The sequence below is a fragment of the Adiantum capillus-veneris genome, chromosome 21 (genome assembly GCF_014529385.1).
Source record: "Adiantum capillus-veneris isolate H3 chromosome 21, ASM1452938v2, whole genome shotgun sequence".
NCBI classification, from domain to species: domain Eukaryota; kingdom Viridiplantae; phylum Streptophyta; class Polypodiopsida; order Polypodiales; family Pteridaceae; genus Adiantum; species Adiantum capillus-veneris.
In genome coordinates, this window is record NC_140951.1 from 114,880,887 (window position 1) to 114,901,194 (window position 20,308).

Genomic DNA, 20,308 nt, shown 5'->3' on the forward strand with positions numbered 1-20,308 from the left:
CATTGCGGCCCAATCATCGTTGCCATCATAGCCACCTTCAGCTTCACCCAGCTTCCCAATCACCTTCCATTCTTCAGCTCTGGTCCACCCCACCATTTGAAGCCACAAAGCTTGCACCTTCACACTCTCCTTTCAGTGTCTCACTAATAGTCAAATTTTATTCAATCTAGGTTGCAAGCTCTGAGCAAGCCACAAAAGAACACAAATAGTTCTCGCTGATTTCATCTTGGAATCCTTGTAGATTTCAACTTGTTTGTCCTATTAGCTGTTATGTTTTTAGAAAGACTATATTGCCAAAAATGCAAGGGATGCTTTATATTGCAAAGGTTTTTATGTGCTTACAATGCTTTACCTCTAAACAAAACACTAGCCTCAAAATTGTTTGCAATTCGTTTCGTTTTGTATTTCAAATGTGGAATCATGGTTGCTAGACTATTGTAAATTGTTAGCATTGCCAACTTCTTTTTTATGGTAACTTTGAGTACTTGGTTTTATGGTAACTGCAGGGAATATCCACAGCATGTACAGAGAAGATTGCAAGTATACGAATGCCTATTGGGTAAGTTGCAATATTTGGTACATTTAGATACAATGTGATTCCCCATGGTGTTCTTTAGATCATCAATGCCTATGCACGGCACAGGAACCCTTCCTCTTGAGGGAGCTCATCCCATCACCTTTTTGGTGTGTTGATTCTTCTTCTTTCTTTTCATTCTGGCTGTGTCTACCCTGCATCTTGAGAGCCATTACATACAGTCAGTACGGGAATCTTTGTAAATAATCTGCGTGTGTGCGTGCGTTCGACTGTTGTTGTGAATACGTCCGCTCTGCTCTGTACAGCTTTCTTTCCATGCTTGTGTGCCCCCTTGGTGTGTGTGTGTGCGTGTGTGTGTGTGTGTGTTGCAGTTTCATGACGGATAGTTTGTGTATCTACAACCGACGCAAAGCGATGGATTCTTCATGGATGGATGCTATGTCCCTTATTAAGGAGTATGCTTGCACGATGATTTTGAGGATGCCTATAGGGCTTGGGAGGGCCCAAAACTTGAGAAAGAGGTCCTCATTCCAGGTCAACCACTGATGGATCCTGTCATCCAATATGCGCTAATTGCGGCTATTCTTTTCTTTCCTTGAAAAATGCTTACGGCTCAAGATGTAGGACAATGGGTGGATTTCTTGCTTAAGGGTGAAGTGGTTCGAGGAGTTTACTTCGGGGCCCGAGGTTTCTATGAGGTTCTGTTGGCAGACAGTGAGGCCAGGGATGCTTTGTTTGAAATATCACCCTTGTTCTTTAACACGCAAGTGACTCGTGTTGCCATGGGCTCTTACCAAGGATTATCAGAGTCTCATTTGGAGGTGGTGGATTTTCTTGGCACATGGTGTCCCTTCCTACCACTATTGGTGGCTGCCCAGTTGGGTAAAGTGGTTTGCTCTCCCAGGTTGGATGCGAATACTAATAGAGTTGGCATCTTGTGGGATACAGATCATAGTTACCGGGAACGGGAAATCGGAATGGGGAACGGGGAACAACAATTGGTATGAAATGCCATTCCCAGTTTCACACACTCACGTCTGAAACACCTACGGGGATTTGGAACACGAAGCTAGATTGGGAATGGGGAACGGCAACCTAAAAAGGGCCATTCCATGTAACTATGATACAGACACCGCGTGCTAGCAGGTATAACGATAAACTAAGGGGACTCATTGGCAGGGAAACGATCCTTTAAGGCGAAATGGGGTAAATTTTCCAACTCATGTTTTCGCTGTGGTCATATCCTATTTGAATGTCCGGGGTTGCACCTCCAACCTGTGAGAGCGCGTGTGGAAGAGAGAGAGAGAGAGAGAGAGAGAGAGAGAGAGAGAGAGAGAGAGAGAGAGAGAGAGAGAGAGAGAGAGAGAGAGAGAGAGAGAGAGAGAGAGAGAGAAATGAAATAAAATGTTATATTAATGTCTTCAAAAGGCCAAAATGACCTATGAGACCAAACTATTACAAAATTGTGAATCTGATACCATGTCTGGGTACAAAAAGACTAGAACAAAATACTACTACTACTAGAGTCCATCCTCATCTGCACTCTGGATGTCGAGAGAGTATGGCTCGAATCCTCTGCTGTAGTCTCCGTCGATGCTGGGTAGCCCCTCTCCTCAATCATGGCCGTTTGGATTTCCGTAGCTCTAGTGCTCGGTCGATGAGAGTGCCGGTAGTGGTCAAATGAGTGTGGGCTTAGCTCTGTAGTGATGGCTGCTCCTTTGGCTGTCCCATATCTAGTGAAAAGAAATCTGTAATCCGTCTCCAGGTCTGTCTCTCTCTAGCTCTCCCCAATAAAGTGTCTCTATATCTGTGTAACTCAAGTAGATATAGCCAAAGACATCTCTGATCCTCATAACTCATGACCCTAGAGAAAGGACCGAAACCCTCTCTGAATAAGCAGTGGAAACGGCCCCGAATCTCATAGTACACTGTGCAATGACATATGTAGTGTAGCTTTGTCTCTGGCTCTAGCTGGCATAAGCGGCATATCCTGCTGTCTGCTGGTATCCCTCTGAATCTACCAGTCTCAGTCTCCAACTGATTTGAGGATGTGCGTATCTGACCAATGGCACACCGCAAGCCATGAGACATATGTGTATCCATGTAGCTGGGTCGAATCACAAACCCATCTCCTGTGAGGTGGAGAAGATGCTCTCTATAGACCATCTTCATGCCCAACTCGTGTGGCGGCTCTATCCATGTCCTCCTGGTATCCAGTTGGATCAGGTCCTGATGAATGAGTCTAGTAATCTCCACCCGTGTAAGAGACATCGAGGGTGTCTGAAGAGAGTACTGGAAAGGGGGCAGCCTGTCCATGGTGAAGCCATGCATCTGAAACCATGATGTCATCTGTGCATACCAGCATGAAGTGTCCCCCTGAAGCTAACTGTCTTGAAGACTCAAGGGCAAGTCTAGCATATTTGTCTCTAGTAGTATCCGACAAGCTGTGCACAAAGGAGACTGATCTGGTAAGCACCTCAATCTCCATAGGAGGGGCAGCTAGCTCTGCTCGAATGATAGCATGGGGTACGGAGGCCTTGGCTCTGATCAGTCGAGAGATCATAGATACCAAGAGCTGTCTGCACCGTAATCATCCTGTAGAAGTAGGGAAGCCAAACCGAGAAGTCTCCGCTGTGAAGATCTTCTGAGGAGAGGAAAGGCTAGACCAATCTGTTTGTGCCGTCTTGCGTGTATGTTATGTCCCGCTCATAGGAGAGGGGATCTAGCCCAGATGCCGTCGGGATGGACGTCCAGTGTCCGGGCAGACGTAGTGTGAACACGGCCAGTGTGGCCGGCCATTATTATAAAAGGGAGGCCAAGGCCTCATTTGCAGTTATTGACCCCCACTGGTAGAGTGCCAGTGGTTAGCCCGCGAGGGTAGGAGTGCACGAGGTCACCTCGAGGAGGTGAGGCCGGGTGGTATGGGATGCTCGATCTTACAGGTGCACGCCTACGCCCTCGGACATTGGCCCAGCACGGGGGAGCTGCCGGATGGTGGCTATGGTCGGGTGGTTCGTCCAACGTGTATCTGTAGGCGGTCCGTGTAGCCGGGAGATCCATCTCCACATTCGTTTCATAGTTTTTTCCAGGCACGTCCGATTGCCCAATCGGGCTTTCTCACGCGTGCGCGCATGGTTGCCACATGGTTCAGCTTTTCGGACGCGAGTAGGGCATTTTTGACGCGCTAGCAAAAAAGCCCCCGATTTGTCAAATGTGGCCCAAAATGCCTTTGCGCGAATTGTTAAAAACTTGCAGCCATCCCGTTTCTGCAGAGAGAGCCCCCATCAAAGCTTGAGAGCCGAGAGGACTCGAGACCGCGAGCCGGGAGCCCTACCTAGTGCCCACACACTCTCCCGCGCGCGGCTGATTCTTCACCTACGCCGTCCGTTACTCGTGAGGCCTCCACTTTGTCAAGGTTTGCAACTTTGCAGTGTGCACCTTGCAAGTTTGCAAAATCCATATGGGCCGAGTGAAGCGTCCCGAATGGCAGTATGTAGAACAATTGAAGCCTCAAAAGAAAGGGCAATTTACATGAAAATGCAAGTATTGTGGGCATACTTGGGACGGCGGTCCTCCCGTATTCGTGCACATTTATTGTCCCTCTCTGGCTATGGTGTAGGCCCATGTGGACTGATGCCAGAGGACGTCAAAGAGGTGGTCACAAGATTGCATGTAGATGTACAGAATGATGGGAAGGACCCAAATGCATTTGTAGATGCCTTGGTGGATGATTTGGGAGCTAATGCCTCTGCCTCAGGCTCAATGAGTACACATGCATTAGGGAGTGCTCATGTAAGTGCCACTGGGACTTCGGCTTCCAAATCAAATGTGGGGTCCTCGAGCAAGAAGAGGAAGGTTGCACAAGGGCCCTTGGCAAGTGCATTTAGCTTGCAAGCACGCAAGCAAGCAGATCAAGCCTTGCGCAGGTTTTTTTATGCAGAGGACATTCCTGAATGGAAAGTGCGGAGTCCTTTCTTTTTGGAAATGGTCAAGGCAATTGGACAAGTTGGTCCATTGTATGTGCCTCCCACATACAATGCTTTGCGCACCACAGAGTTAAATGATGAGGTCAAATGCATTGGTCATGAGATCATGGGTGTACGCGAGAAATGGAAAAAACATGGATGCACAATTGTATGTGATGGATGGTCTGACACTAGACGCAGGTCTATCATTAACTTTCTTGCATGCTCTATACATGGTTCTGTGTTTTTGAAATCTGTGGACACATCTGGGAGGACAAAGACATCAGAATTTATTTTCAAGCAGCTTAAGGATGTGATTATTGGGGTAGAACCCTCCAATGTTGTGCAGGTATGCATGGACAATGCAACTAATTGTGTTGGGGCCGGGCAAATGGTGGAAGAGAAATGGAAACACATTTTTTTCACGAGGTGTGCATGCCATTGCTTGGACCTCTTGTTTGAGGATATTGGGAAGCTCCCTTGGATTGCAAAAATTCTTGAAGATGCAACAAAGGTTGTCACATTTGTCACAAGGAAGTCCACTCTCTTGGCATTGTTTCGAATGCTTAGCAAGAAGGAATTGTTGAAGCCATCGGCCACTGGATTTGCCTACTACTTCATCATGTTGGCTAGTCTTGTGGATGAGAGATGTATGCAAGGTGTGCGTAGGCTTATGATTGATGCAAAATTTGTGAAAATGAAGGCATCCAGGACTGCAGAGGCCATAGTGGTCTCGGACATTGTGTTTAATGCATCCTTTTGGCAAGAGGCCAAGTTGATTTTGAAGATTTGTGCTCCCATCTTGAAGATACTTCGTTTGGCTGATAGGGAAGGAGCCACCATGGGGCTTGTGTATGAGCTTACGGATCGCATGGTTGAGCAAATTCAAAACATGCAAGGTATTGATGCGGCAAGGATGCAAGAGATCAAGGACCTATGCGTTGATAGATGGAATATGATGCACACACCATTGCATGCTGTGGGATACTTGTTGCATCCTATATGGCGAGGAAGAGGGCAATTCAATGATAGTGAGGTTCATGACGGGTGGATGACATTTTGGACAGATATACAAAGGGTGTTTTGACCATGCAGGGTACCCTCATTGATGAGTTGGACACTTCCCTCACTGAAAGAAAGTCATTTGCTCATCCTATTGCAAAGGATCCAAAGAGAATGCAAGAGGGTGTAAAATGGTGGGAGACTTTTGGGGCTTGCACGCCCACATTGCAGACTCTTGCACTTAAGGTGCTTTCTCAAGGGACATGTGCCTCTCCATGTGAGAGAAATTGGAGCACCTTCTCTCTCATTCACACCAAGAGAAGAAATAGGTTACTTCCTGCTCATACCGAGAAGCTTGTCTACATACACACCAACTTGAGGCTCTTATGCAAGATCAAAGAGCGCGGCTATGAGAGAATGGAGGTGACATTGGAGATGCTTAACAAAGAGAAGGATGAGGAGCGCTTGCTTGAGTTGCAGGAGATTCAGGAGGCTATTGCACAGAGCACTGCTGATGTTATGGAGTCTCTTCCGATTAGCATGCCCAGTGATATTGGGACTTCATGCTCCGTTGCTGAGGATGAGGCTTGGGATGAGGATGATGAGGGTGATGATGAGGATGATGATGAGGAGGTGGCCTTTGATGAGAGTTAGAGCTCATTGCATTTTGCTCTAGCCTCGGTCCTGACTCCTCTTAGCTCTACAGTCTACTTATGTTTTGGATTCACTATTTAGCATCGAGCGGCTGGACTCCACCCTCTAGGCTCTATTTATGTTTTGTCATTTGAATTTTGGAGTACTCAGTACACAGTCTTGTTGGTTTTGGAGGCTCTATATTTTGCCATCTAGTATGATCATGATTCATTGATCATTTGAAATTTTGATGTATCTATTGATCAGAGATCTTGATCTGTTTCTCGGCTCGTGACTCCTTGATTTAGCTAGATTCTACATTTTCAAGTTTCTATGATGTTTTAATGCATTATGTGGCTTTGGGCTACTCTCTAGAGTCTAGTGTTTTAATTTTAATTGCTAGTTGTTATGAGATATATATATATATACACTAATATTTTAGTGCCGTATGGTATTCCACGTATGGAATCTTCGGGGGGTCTGAATCGGGCTTATATCGGGCTTCCATACCCACCCGAGTGAGACGCATGGTTGCTGCATGAAAAAACTATGATTCGTTTCATGGTATCAGAGCCGGCTTGGCTGCACGAGGGATTGTGTGCACACCTACAGATCGGTTCAAGTGGGGGAACCTCGAGTTCGCATAATTTTTAGTGATTAATTTTCTGAAATTACTTACTTTTCTTCTCGAAAGCATGTTTGCAGGCAAGAAAATAGTGTTCGGTTGCTGATTTTTAATGAAAAACAGCAAATTGGCAGGTGAAAGTGTTGAGAATTGATTGATTTTTATTGCTTCTGCTGGTTTTTCGATGAAAATCAGTAAACCTCTCATTAATTTGCTGACTTTAGACCAAATTCAGTGAATAAAAGTTCTAATCTTTCTCTGTGCTCCTCACACACAAAGAGAGAGAGAGAGAGAGAGAGAGAGAGAGAGAGAGAGAGAGAGAGAGAGAGAGAGAGAGAGAACTACCTCTCTCTGGAGTTTGCAGCGTGAGCTCCTGTGCAGGGAAGGGGTCGCCAGGGAAGCCAACGTGGCTTTTTTTTGCATGACCGGCTGGCTCGGAATTGGCCCTCATGAGCGTGGTGGACACACGCACCCATGTTGGGTGCACGAATGGGTTTTTTCCTCCATGCGGCACTCGCAGGCAGATGGGCGTTCGATTTTTTTTCCAGCCTGTGTTGAAGTTTTTTTTACGCTATCACTTCAATTGGATTTGCTTAAATTAAGTTACTCTTCTTTATTTTAAGTGTGGCCAGGACATTTTGAGTTTTTAAAGTATGGTCTGAAACCTGAGTTTATTAAAAAACTCACTTACAGAGACTTGTAAGTTACAGAGAACTTCATTTTTCCTCTCCTGCTCCTGTCTCGAGTCTACTCTCTCCCATCTACTCGCGCTCTCGCATCCCCGCCATCATCTGCTCGCCTTCCGACGCTCACGCCGACGCATAGAGCTCCTCGAACTCCAACTTTTCGCGAACAGAAAGTGCAGAAAAGGCCCAGTTTCGCGTGAAATTTCCAGTTTTTCACGCACTTTGCCATGGATTCCTCCAGCTCAGATGTGCAGTGTGACGACGCGCCAAGTAATATCCAAATTTCATTCACTCATGCTCTCTATACATGGATTACAAGTACTTTCCAGAGTTTCAACCAGCGTGTTACCGCTCTAGAAAACGCGAACGTTCAGACGAACCTTCGCTTGGCCTCTCTCGAAGGGGTCATGCAAGGGCTCAGTTCCCAACTCTCTACTCTCGAAAATATGGCTTAGTTGACGATTGCGCGTATTTCCAAGGGCGAAACCCATCTCCAGCAATTGCGGACACAGGTTGCTGCTTTTGGGCGTTCATAGGGTGGTCCGACTGTCACGATTCCATACAAAACTACAAATTTCTCAGGGGAAGAGAAGGAGTGTACGGAACTGGCCGTAAATAATTGGCTACACTAGTGGACCATATACTTTGATCTCCATGGGGAGCATGATGAACGGAGGATTCAGACGATTCCTCTCTATGTGCGCAGTAAGGCACTTACCTGGTGGCGAGACATGACAGAGAAGCTTACGACGTGGACTGATTTTTGTGTGAAATTCAAGAGGGATTTCGCCAAAATGGATCCTTTGAAAGCTTATGCCAAACTGTAGAGTCTTTCGATGAAAACTCTGTCTTTTGATAAGTATACGATGGCTTTCAAAGAGGTGTTCACCTTCTGCAAGGTGGATTCTACGCACGCTGTGCACATGTATCTGCTAGGACTACATGAGGATTACTGTTGGGCCTTAATCAAAGACAAAGCCCCGACTGATGTCGAGGATGCAGTGGCAAAGGCCAGGATGTTCCATTTAATAAATGGAGTGAATTATGAGAAGAAAAGAACTGCAGACCATCAATCCGGTGAGGGTGCTTCGAGGAAGCGACCCCGATTCCAGCATAAGTCCAAATCACCGCCAAGATCTTCTCGGGAGAAGAAGAAAGCCAAAAATGCTTCAATTGTTGATGCAGTGAAGAAGAGGGCTTGCTTCGGATGTGGCCAGACGGGTCACCAAATCAAGGATTGCCTCAAAAAGAAGACAAAGAAACCGCAAGGCCGTCCTTCGGTTCAAATTCAAGAGATCTCAAGTAACGTTGATATTGGTCAAGTTGAAATCCATCATTTACCGCACAGTTCATGCACTAATTGTACTTTTAGTACCAAAGTGTTTAGTAAGCACGATCTTCCCGTTTCCCCGGGAAGATCAATGGTCACGACGTGACCGTACTCCTTGATAATGGAAGCTCACACAATTTTGTGGATGCAAAATTGGTGAAGAAACTGAGCCTGCGGACGCGGGACAATGACCATGAGTATCGCGTGAAGATGGCTCGTGGCGTGGATACGGATGTATGGAATTGGATGGTTCCAGACTTGTCGCTCGAGCTAGCTGATTACAAAGAGAACTTGGATTTCCACATCATGTGCCTGGACAGAGCAGATGTTATTTTAGGAATTCCATGGTTTTATGATAAACAAGACTCATTGTATATAGACTATGTACATCACTCTCTTGTTTTTGTTAAGCAGAATATGCCTCATGTATCTGTGTCGCTTTGTAATCAGAAATCTGTAAATAATGGTTTTGCAATACCAGTTGTTACTGCTTTGGAAATGTATAAAGAAATAAAGTCTTCTGATGTTGACTTTTATCAATGTGTACCATCTGCTTGGTTTGATTCATTAGTGCTTGGTACTTCTGTCACTGAATTTCGTAAAAATGTTTCATGTTCTTCTGTTGAACTTAGGGATTCCGACGAATCAAACCTTATCCGAGGAATCATGATTGATTTCGAGGATGTTTTTCCTGATGATCTACCTCCTGGCTTGCCGCCTTCGAGATGAGTAGATCATGGCATTGAGTTGGTAGCTGGTAGCCAACCCTTCTCAAAGCAACCCTATCAGTTTAGCGAAGCCGAAGAGGACGAGATTCAGCGGCAGCTGAAAGATTATCTCGACAGGGGTTTTGTTCGACCAAGTAAGTCCCTGTGGGGAGCGCCACTGTTACTTTCTCGAAAGAAGCGTAGATTACAAGGGATTGAATAAGCTCACTATCAAGAACAAGTATCTGCTCCCGCGCATGGACGATCTGATAGATTGGCTCCATGGAGCGTTGTATTTTACAAAGATAGACCTGCGATCAGGCTATCATCAGATACGGATCAAATTGGAAGATATTCATAAGACAGGCTTCCATACGCGTTATGGTTACTACGAGTTTTTGGTCTTGCCTTTTGGTTTGACCAATGCTCTAGCTACGTTTTAGCAGATGATGAATGATCTGCTGAGACCATTTTTAGGCAACTTCGTTGTTGTATTTCTCGATGATATCTTGATCTACACCCGAAGTTTGCCTGAGCACCTAGCGCATATACGCACTGTTCTCGAAGTACCGAGGATTGAAAAGCTTTACGCTAAGGCTTCTAAGTGTGAATTCTTTTGGAAAGAGCTTCTGTACTTGGGTCACATCATTACTCGCAATGGAATTCGCGTCGATAAAGTGCGAAATTGGCCCATTCTGAAGAATGTACGCCAAGTAAAGTCCTTTTTAGGCTTTACTGGATTCTTTCGCAAGTTTATCAAGGATTACTCTAAAGTTGCTGCTTCGCTTACGCAACTTTTAAAAGGAGGGGTGAAAGGGCCGAAGACTTCGGGTCCTCATCGTAGGGGTAATCCCCCTGTTGTCTGGAATGAGCGTCTCAACGAGAGCTTTCGGACACTAAAGCACTTGGTGACTACTGCACCAATATTGCACATTGTGGATCCTAGCAAACCGTTTGTGGTTGAAACGGATGCTAGTGATTATGCTATTGGTGCGGCATTATACCAGGATGGACGTCGTGTTGCGTCTGAAAGTAAGAAACTTTCTGACGCCGAGATGCGTTATCCAACGTATGAGAAGGAGCTTTATGCCGTAGTCCACGCCTTGAGGAAATGGCGGCACTACTTGTATGGCTCTACGTTTGTTGCATGGACAGATCATCATTCCTTGCGCTATATTTGTGATCAGGGTGATCTCGGAGGCCGGAAGGCTAGATGGGTTGAGCTTATGCAAGAGTTTGACTTTGAGATCCGTTATAGAAAAGGATCCAGCAATCGAGTTGCCGATGCACTCAGCAGGATTCTCGAGGGTAATGCCTTGTCTATCAAGGTGGAAAGGTACGGAGTGTACGGTACGTAATCAGTGTGTAAGGTACGTACTTCTGTACGGATCGGCCTTTAAGGTATGTGACTAGTACGTAACATTTGTAACAACAAAAAGAATAGTGACTTTAGCTTTTTTCAGCCTATACATACTAGGAACTATATACTACTTCAAACATCCATTAGATACTGCTTCAATCTGGTTTCTAAAAACAATCTCAACGGCTGTGTAATGCACAACAAGGTTTTCTTCATCAAGTAGCCATCCCGAATGGAATATCTCGCTACTACCTCCCCATTCTGTATTCGATTGAATACGTCTAAAATCTAGATACTAATGGCAAGATGTCCCTAAAAAGACAAAAAAAAAAAAATTTGTCGGGGGGGGGGGGGGGGAAGTACACTACCTATCTGTACGTACGGAACCGTTACCGTACGGCTGTACCATACTGTACGGATCCGTACGTACGTACGGATGCAACCTTGTTGTCTATGGCTGAAATCTCGACGGATTTCTATCTCTCTCTCCGAGGGCTATGTCATTCTGATGGCCATTTTGGCAAGATATGGAACGAGGTCGAAGCGGGGCATGACTCGCATACAGGCTTGGGTGGTCCGGAGACCCAAGTGAGTCGTGCTGGAGAGACGAGACATCGACAATATTCCATTAGAGGTGGACTATTGTTCAGAAATGGTAAAGTCCGCGTGTCGGAAATCGATGAGGTCCGACAAAGGATTTTGTGCGAATGCCACGATGTTCCTAGCGCTGGGCACCTAGGCATTCGGAGAACTTTGGCTTTGGTCAAACGATATTTCTATTGGCCAAGAATGCGCTCTTACATAGAGAGCTATGTGAAGAAATGCGCCCAGTGTCAGGTCAATAAGGCAGAGCGCCTTAGAAAAGCTGGCCTACTACATCCATTGGAAATCCCAGATGCCAAGTGGCAGAGTATTTCCATGGACTTCATCGCTGGTTTGCCAAATACTAGTCGGGGCAATGACGCTATTTGGGTTGTGGTCGATAGACTCACAAAAATAGCGAAGTTTATACCAACGAAGTCGACAGTAAAAAGCCATGAGTTGGCGGTTTTATTTGTCGATCAGCTTTATAAGCTGTATGGTCTCCCAGAAGATATCGTCAGTTATCGAGATACTAAGTTAACTGGCCGATTTTGGCGAGATGTCTTTGCTCACCTTCAGACGAAGTTGAGTATGTCGTCTTCTGACCATCCCGAGTCCGATGGACAAACTGAGAGGATGAATCAAACGTTAGAGGACATGTTAAGAGCCTATGTCTCTCACAGGCAGTCTGATTGGGAAAGGTATCTTCCACAATTAGAATTTGCCTATAACAGTAGCAAGCATTCTGCTCTACTGGATTTAGCCCGTTCATGCTGATGTATGGATTTGAGCCTAAATCCCCAATTGCTATTGGCTTAGAGAAAGTCAAGGAACGCCAAGCTCGTGATTTCCTGTATGACATGTAGGAAATGCTCGAATTGGCTCAGGATAGTATTAAGAACGGCTCGTGATCGAGTCACTACTTATGCTAATCAAAAGAGATCTCCAAGGACTCTAGATGTGGGCCAATGGGTCTATCTGAAGATACCCAAGGATTCCAAGACTATTCGGACGGGAAAGCATTATAAGCTTTCAGCTAGATATTGTGGTCCGTTCTTGATCACAAAGAAAATTGGCCAAGTTGCCTACAAACTGGCTCTTCCTTCGGATGTTAGTGTACATCCAGTGTTTCATGTCAGCCGCCTTAAAGTGAAATTGGGCGAAGCTGACGTTGTTGTGCCTATCGAGGAAAATGTATGGCAAGATATGCAAACTGAGTATATTCCTCGAGAACCAGAAGCAGTTTTAGATCCTCGTACCCATCATTTGCGTCAAAAGGCTTATGACGAGTACTTAATTAAATGGAAGGGTTAATCTGAAAGGTTTGCTACTTGGGAACCCGTTAGAGCTCTAAAGGCTCAATATCCCCACTTCATTGATGAGAACATCATGGTTCTTAAGGGGGGAAGTATGTTATGTCCCGCTCACAGGAGAGGGGATCTAGCCTAGATGCCGTCGGGATGGGCGTCCAGTGTCCGGGCGGACGTAGTGTGAACACGGCCAGTGTGGCCGGCCATTATTATCAAAGGGAGGCCAAGGCCTCAGTTGCAGTTATCGACCCCCATTGGCAGAGTGCCAGTGGTTAGCCCACGAGGCTAGGAGTGCGCGAGGTCACCTCGAGGAGGTGAGGCCGGGTGGTATGGGAGGCTCGGTCTTACAGGTGCACGCCTGTGCCCTCGGACACTAGCCCCAGCACGGGGGAGCTGTCGGATGGTGGCTGTGGTCGGGTGGTTCGTCCGACGTGTATCTATAGGCGGTCCGTGTAGCTGGGAGATCCATCTCCACGTTCGTTTCAGTGTATCTCCTGCCTTCAATCCTCCGATGTCAACCAAAACAGAATCCGCGCCAACAACGCCACCAGACCGCATCTTGGTGTGGCTCTCAATGTGAATGAGCTGGGAGTGGCCTACTGCCCAAGTCGAGGGATAAGTCTACTGTAAGGTTACCGACGGTGAGTGTAAGCAACTGTGAAGGTAGCAATCCAAATGATCAGGAGTGTAGCAGAGCAACTGCACTACCATCCAAACCAATCTCCGGGTGACTCCGGATGTAGTTGTGGGATGCTTGATCCCCTGCATCTCGCGGGTAAACTCTCCAAGAGAGTCCAAAGTACTGGAGTCCCACTCCAGTCTGTAGATCCAAGCAATGAACCTGTCAAAGAAGAGATCCAAGATCCTCTCCCTAAGTCCATGTAGATGCTCTTGTGTAAGCAAGTGATCTGACGTGTCGAGGTCAAGGTAAGTGTGCGTCCACCCATGATGGTGGTGTCTTCTCTGGGAATGTCGGAATCCCATATGCCATGAGCATGGCCATATCTTGTGTGAACTCCTCTGATGAGTGCATAGGTGTGCCCAAAACAAACCACAAGTCACCAACCGCTGAATGATGGTTGGAATGAATGGATCTCCCCCCGTAGATGATCAAGCCGATGTCAAAGATACCGTGTACTGCAACAGTCACTGAGAGACCTCACGGACCACCACCGGATGGTGTCCTAGCAGGAGGTAACTTCATCCTCTGTGAAAAATACAAGCCGAAAGGCTACTGTCCACCCAAAAACTCAACTATGAGGTGATGAAAACGCTGCTGTCCAGCGATTTTCAGCGCTCCCGGCACTGTCTGGAGCGGTGCAAAGGGTGTAGGGAGGGTTTATCTCTGTGTGCACAGCCGTTGGAGGGCTGGAAACAGAGAAAACAGGAGATGTTTATGGCTAAAATCTAGTGGAAATGGAGAGGATACGGGTTGGCAAGGCACCGGATGCCTAACCGGGTAGATAGGGTAAGAATTGGTAAGATCTAGGGTTGGAAAGCTGAGCGCTGCCCCTCCATGCTGAAAATGCAGCAGATCCCAAAAAATGCAAGTGCTCCCCAAAAACACACGAGGTAGCAAAAACGTGGATGGATTGGAGGGGTTTTCCGGCAGCAAAATTGCCCAAAAAGTGTAACGCTGGCAGCCAGAAGCAAAAACGCTGGGCTGATCTGAAAAAACCCAGGTGCACAGGGGTCCTCTACGATGATAACGCTCCAATTGCCATCGCGTGCCTGGCTCATGCAAAAACGCTGGCAGATCAACAAAAACTTCGCTGATTTGAGCTTCTTGGGAGGAGAACCTCATGTTGATGGTGAAGCGCTGGTGCTTAAGAGAGCTTGAAGCTGCTGATACCATGTGAGAGTGCGCATGTGCGGAAGAGAGAGAGAGAGAGAGAGAGAGAGAGAGAGAGAGAGAGAGAGAGAGAGAGAGAGAGAGAGAGAGAGAGAATAGACCACAAACGCAAGATATGGTGAAGAGGGGGCGATTAGCCCCCCATGACTACCATGAGCAAAAGACCCAATACAATAACCAGACAATGAGATGGGTACTCCCTGGCCCCATATATAGGTGTCCAAGGGAGTCCATACTGGGCGGACGGCCGCCCCAAACTTGGGCGGCCGGACACAAGTGCAACCTATGTATGGGTAGCCAGCTCGGAGACATACTAGTTGTACAAGTATGCCGTAGACCTATGTGAAGCAGCAGAGTATGCCCCCACAACTTCCCCTCCTCCAAAGTCGCCCCCGGAATTTAGACACAATGGTGCTTCGACTTCTGCAACACCTTCTTTTATGGATAAAGGGGAGGGGAAGCAGGCATTGATATCTTTGTCTCCTTATACCACAGAAAGAAAAGAAAAAGAACTGGGTGAAGGCAAAGACAAAGACACAGCGAAGGATGCATGGACAGTCCGCAAAAAGACGGTTAAGGTTAGGGCTTTTGCTTTCTTGCATAATTATGTGCCCCCGTTGAAGACTGAATCTCAAACGAAGCTTCCCTATAATGATAATAAGTCTCTGGCGGAGGCATGGGACAAGGTGGTGCGTTTTCATACAAGGAAGCGTTTACAGGTGAACCAGCTTCCTTGTCGGGTGCCCTTCAGGCGATGCCTTCTAGCCATTGTTATGATGTACATACCTACAATTGCTTATGCAGCAGATGAAGATGTGCCGATTGGCACCAATACTTGATTCTCTTGCTCCTTTGCCCTTTATACATACTGCACTGTATGCATAGTTCTTTGAGGTGCATTTCTTATAATGTGCGTTGGTTATGCAATCACGACAAGTGGAGGCTAACCTGGCACTATGTACATACATGTAAGGGAGATGTGGTAGTTCTTCAAGAGCATAATCAACATCATTGTGCCGGTCAGACATCTTATTTGCCGGTTATTGGATAGCTTATGTAGGCAATGCCAATTATGCGGGAGTGCCGATGCTTGTTTAGCATGAATTATAGCCAATTCTTGTTTTTAATGACCTAATGGATGGTGGTTCAATGTATTTTTAATGGGGAAGCCTTTGGTTTGGAGGGGTATATGCTTTCACAGCCTCTTGATCGCGCAAGATTATGGAGTGATATCTTGCTGGCATTCTGATGCTTTTCTTTGTGGAAATTTTAACAATGCGCCAAATTATGCAGACAATACTATTGGCCAATCACATTTGTTGTGTGTCGAATGTCAGGCATGGGATCATATGATGGGTTCATGTAATGCATTGGACTTATGGCCGTTGTTACATGAAGGCGATTTAGGATTCACTTTCCAACACAATATTCAATCCTCTTACTGAGCTCGCCTTGACTGCTGGTATCTCTTTCATAGGTAGCAATGTGATGCCTTTGTGTGTGATTTGAAGGTTGATTATACTTTATGTCTTTTGGATCATGCTCCCATATGTCTGACTTTACGTTTTGGCCCCTCGCTCGATGTTGCTTCTTTGCCCGGGAAACGGCCTTTGCATGTTAATAATGCATATTTTAAGCATGTCAACGATTAATGCATATGGCTAATTCTTTCTCACTTTCGAAGGCTGAACTTAATGCATTACTTTCAGCTCGCACTATTATACGACATGATGATGAGAGAAAATTGGCTAAATGGCAGATTCGTGCCCAGCAATACCCCTTTATTGATAAAGGTTGTGCCTCCAAAGAGTTCTTCAAGCATTTGCATCACTCTTGTCAATCACAGGACATTAAAAGAGTCCAACTTCCCTCGGGAGAGTGGACGTCCTCTGTTTAGGAGTCCTCAAAGGCTTTAGTTGTTCAACTTTTGGAAGATGTCCGAAGCCCCGCCTCCTCTTGACCAAGAAGCCAGATAAGCACGCGATCTTTTTCTATCGCATGTTGCTCCAATCATTTCCGTATAGCAGGCACAAAATTTGGAAGTAGCTTTCATTGAGGCAAAACTGCATGCAAGTTTGCTGGACTTGGTAGATGGAAATCTCCTGGTTGGGATGGGTTGATTATCAAATTCTTCCTGTCCTTTTGGGAACACCTTAAGCAACCATTACTAATAATGATGAATACCGCCTGGGAGAAGTAGGATGTTCCCCTTTCTTGCAAGGAAGGGCTGCTCAAGCTATTGCCAACATGCACCAACTTGCACTTTCGTTAAAGGGGTTTTCTCAGATTCATCATTAGACTCCTAGCGTTAGTGTCTAGTTCATAACATTTGACAGGTGATACTGCACTCTCTGGCATTGTTTGTGAAATGCTACGTCATTTGTCTTGTGATATTTGTTGTTTTAGGTTACATAGATATTTTGACAATGTATGTAATGGACCTTACCTTTCATGTACTAGTAGCTACCGAGTACCTGAATCTACATATTTACAGGATCAATTTGCCACTCTTCCCCCTATTATTCCGGAAGGACCAATCGCAATCCTTGGCTTGGTAATTGACTCCACTTTTAACGTGGTTGATACTTGTCTCGTATTGTGCCTGATAGTGAGAACAACCAAGTTTTTCAGGGAGGAGGAACGAGTGCTCGGCTGATGTTAGATTTGTGGCCATCATGCAAATTGTTGGGCTGGGAAATCGATGAAACTGTGAGTATTCTCCTTATCTTCCGCTAGTAGAGTCAACTTTTGTTTATGAAGTTAAACTAGAGGTCTGTGTTATCTTGATTGCTGCTGCTCAGACATAGCCTAGAGACACATGCACGATGCCAGATAGGGTAACTGTAGAGGGTATGGTTTTTATGGTTGTTTTATGCTTTTGGACCTTCATTTCCTGAGCTAATAAGTCTTGTAGGCTCTTCATTTCAAGCACTTATACATGGCATGAAGGGCCAGTTCTCTGTCCATGTCATTGGTTGGGGTGTTCTTTTTTGGGCATTGAGAATTTCGCTTTCACCATGTTCTTGCCTTTGTTAATCTACTTGAAGGCCATAAAAGTGCTCTGTTCTTTGTGTATTGGTTGCTTTCCAGTCTTTGTGTTTCTAAATATTGTACAGTTAAAAAATATATTCCATGTCACAACCTGGACTATCTTATCGTGAGTGAGGTGTCTGACTCGTCTAGTATGAAAACCTTCCAATGGGGTTTTGCTGCTTTCACTTCCTCAGTAAAGTAACCATGAGAGCTGCCTCCTTTGTTTTAAACAGACTTTGTCAGGCACATGATACATTCATTTTTGAGCTGACTGGGGGTATGCATGTAGTATTACTGGTTCATTGTTTTAGTTTTGTAGACAGGTGAATGCAGTCTAATCATTGGGGTGGACTTGTAGCTGGTTGAAGTTGCCAGAGAGTACTTCGGATTGTCTGAGCTGGAAACCCCAACAGAACAGGGTGGAATGCTCGAGGTACGTCTTGATGATGCTCTTGAACCATCAGCAACTGTAGAGGGCGGGTTTGCAGGTAATGGGATTGACCTAAGAATCGTAGTTAAAAAATGCAGACAGAAAGTGTTTCATTTTCAATCAACAGTGGTTTTGCTGTGATTTGTTGACACTTTGGCATGCATGCATTTCAGGTATTATTGTGGATTTATTTGCAAATGGAGAGGTTCTTCCTCAGCTGCAAGAGGTAATTGAGTTTTAGATTCTAAGAGAGAGCAGCTGAACAGCTGCCTTGCTTTACATGTCTTGCTGGCTGCATGCACTTTGCGTTGACCGGGTGTCTGTGAACAGCCAGAAATGTGGGTTGAACTGAAGAAAAGGCTGAAGGAGGGTGGTCGCATCATGATCAATTGTGGTGGCATATGTGTTGAAAAAAGCGATTCAATGTCAGAGTTGGACGATGGAACATGGACGTGGGAGGATGGTGGCTATGCCAAGGAGGCTACATTGAGAGCAATGGTGAAAGCGTTTCCTCAGGTAATGGATTAGCAATTCATAGGGCTGTGGGATGAATTTTTTGATCAGATAGATACATGTGGGAGCTTACATGGAGTAAGAAGAGTAGTAAGGCCCAATTCAGACAAGCTGGAGGCCAAATATGCAAGAGTCTGCTTCCTCTCGTCTGCATTTCCCCGAAGCGCTGGCGGAGACACCAAACCTTTCGTCAAAAGAATGAGAGTTTCCTATAGTAACTAGATCAGAATGCTTCTTTTTTTTCTTTTACCCTCCTAGTATGGTGTCAAAACACATTTGTGAGAGATCCTAGAAAGAGGGTTTTTGTCCTACATAAGGCTTTAGTAAAGCATGGGGCTCTTGGGAGCAATGGTGGACCATTGGATAAGGCTTGCCGATTACTGCCACTTGGCAAGTTAATGATGGCAAAACTATTTCTTCCTTTATCTTGAGCATATGTGGGCCATAGTAAGAGACAATTGACATTTGTTTCCCTATTTGTATAAAGAGGGACATTGATTAGTGGGACGCGCACTCTTTCTCAACCTCTTACGTAGGCCATTGTGACGTTTCACCCTTTTTTTGTTTAGTTTTTTGGAGTATTTTTCCAACTTGGCCCACATGCTTAGAAGCATGTCTGTATACATGCAAGAAATATGAATCCTGTGCTTATTTTCCATCGTGCTTGTACAGACTCTTTTCAGAAAAATGGGAGGCGAATCGGACAACTACATGGCCTTAACAGGTCCTCTTCCTGATCTTGCAGCATGGGCAGCTGCCCTCCCCTCAAAGCTCCAAGAAGGTCTGACAGATTGGAGATCATTCTATCCTTAGTCTGTACTATCTCAATTTTCTACTCATTCTCAAATTGTGGCTATTTATTTTAATTACATGATAAGGGTTGAGTGTTGAGCCCCTTACTCATGAGATGTCGGCCATTTTTTCTTCCCAATTTTTTGTATCATAGATCGAAAGCTGTAGAGTGTACTTCCGTCAGCAATGTACTGTAGTTTTTGGTACATGTAGTATTAGTACATATCGCTCTTGGAGAAGATTGTCAAGGGCATTCATCTGTAACTTTTTGCGCTTACCGTGGATATTTTATCGTTTCTTGCTGCTTTAAGAGACAGAAATTTGCTGTGTTAATTTTTTTTGAATATGATGCATTTCAGCTTCATCAGATATGGACTGTCCTTTCCAACAATCATACATGCAATAGAGCATGCAACTCTTGGGAGCAATTGTGGACCATTGGATAAAGCTGGTAGATTAGCGTCACATTGCCAGCTAATAATGTCGGAACCTTTTTTAAATGTTTGGCTGCGTTTGCTGATTAGAAGGTGAAGATCCCACAAATCACAACTGAGAGCGTAAGCAAGTTACAATATCTGTATAGGGACTTTTACAATGAAATAATGTTTACAATGGAACATCGTTCCGGTTGCGACCATGTCTTGGGGCAAATACATTCCCCCTCATAACCAATTGGGCAAACCCTAGATGAGACAGCAAATGTTTTGTTTTTCTTTTTCGTGAAAGAGGCATTAACTAAGCAGTGCTTTATGTACATGTAGGCCACTAAGAGATGGTAGACATTTGCTTTCCCATGTCTATTAAGAGGGACAAGAACACTGGAGCCTCTTATGTGGGTCATTGTGACTTTTCACCTTGCCTTTGTATGTGTATGATGTCCAATGCAAACACAGGCTTATGGTTGCATATGAAATGTGATTTCATACCTCAGCCTTGGAAAATCAATGGTTGGC

At 45.4% G+C, this 20,308-nt stretch overlaps 1 protein-coding gene and 1 pseudogene across 2 annotated transcripts in view; both read left to right on the forward strand.

The window, feature by feature from the left end:
* Positions 1 to 19,992, forward strand: part of LOC147431579 (uncharacterized) — a 105,151-nt gene extending 85,159 nt beyond the window's left edge. The window contains exons 2-9 of one of the 2 annotated variants that reach the window (XM_086494130.1): positions 507 to 559; positions 17,082 to 17,141; positions 17,219 to 17,296; positions 17,979 to 18,108; positions 18,224 to 18,276; positions 18,381 to 18,566; positions 19,236 to 19,344; positions 19,715 to 19,992. In XM_086494130.1, coding sequence (XP_086350256.1) covers positions 507 to 559; positions 17,082 to 17,141; positions 17,219 to 17,296; positions 17,979 to 18,108; positions 18,224 to 18,276; positions 18,381 to 18,566; positions 19,236 to 19,344; positions 19,715 to 19,761 — 716 coding nt within the window. In that variant the 3' untranslated portion in view covers positions 19,762 to 19,992. The remainder of the gene's footprint in view (positions 1 to 506; positions 560 to 17,081; positions 17,142 to 17,218; positions 17,297 to 17,978; positions 18,109 to 18,223; positions 18,277 to 18,380; positions 18,567 to 19,235; positions 19,345 to 19,714) is intronic. The other variant, XM_086494131.1, reaches the window with a different exon arrangement.
* Positions 566 to 6,980, forward strand: LOC147431580 (uncharacterized; annotated as a pseudogene).
* Positions 19,993 to 20,308: the final 316 nt, after the last annotated feature.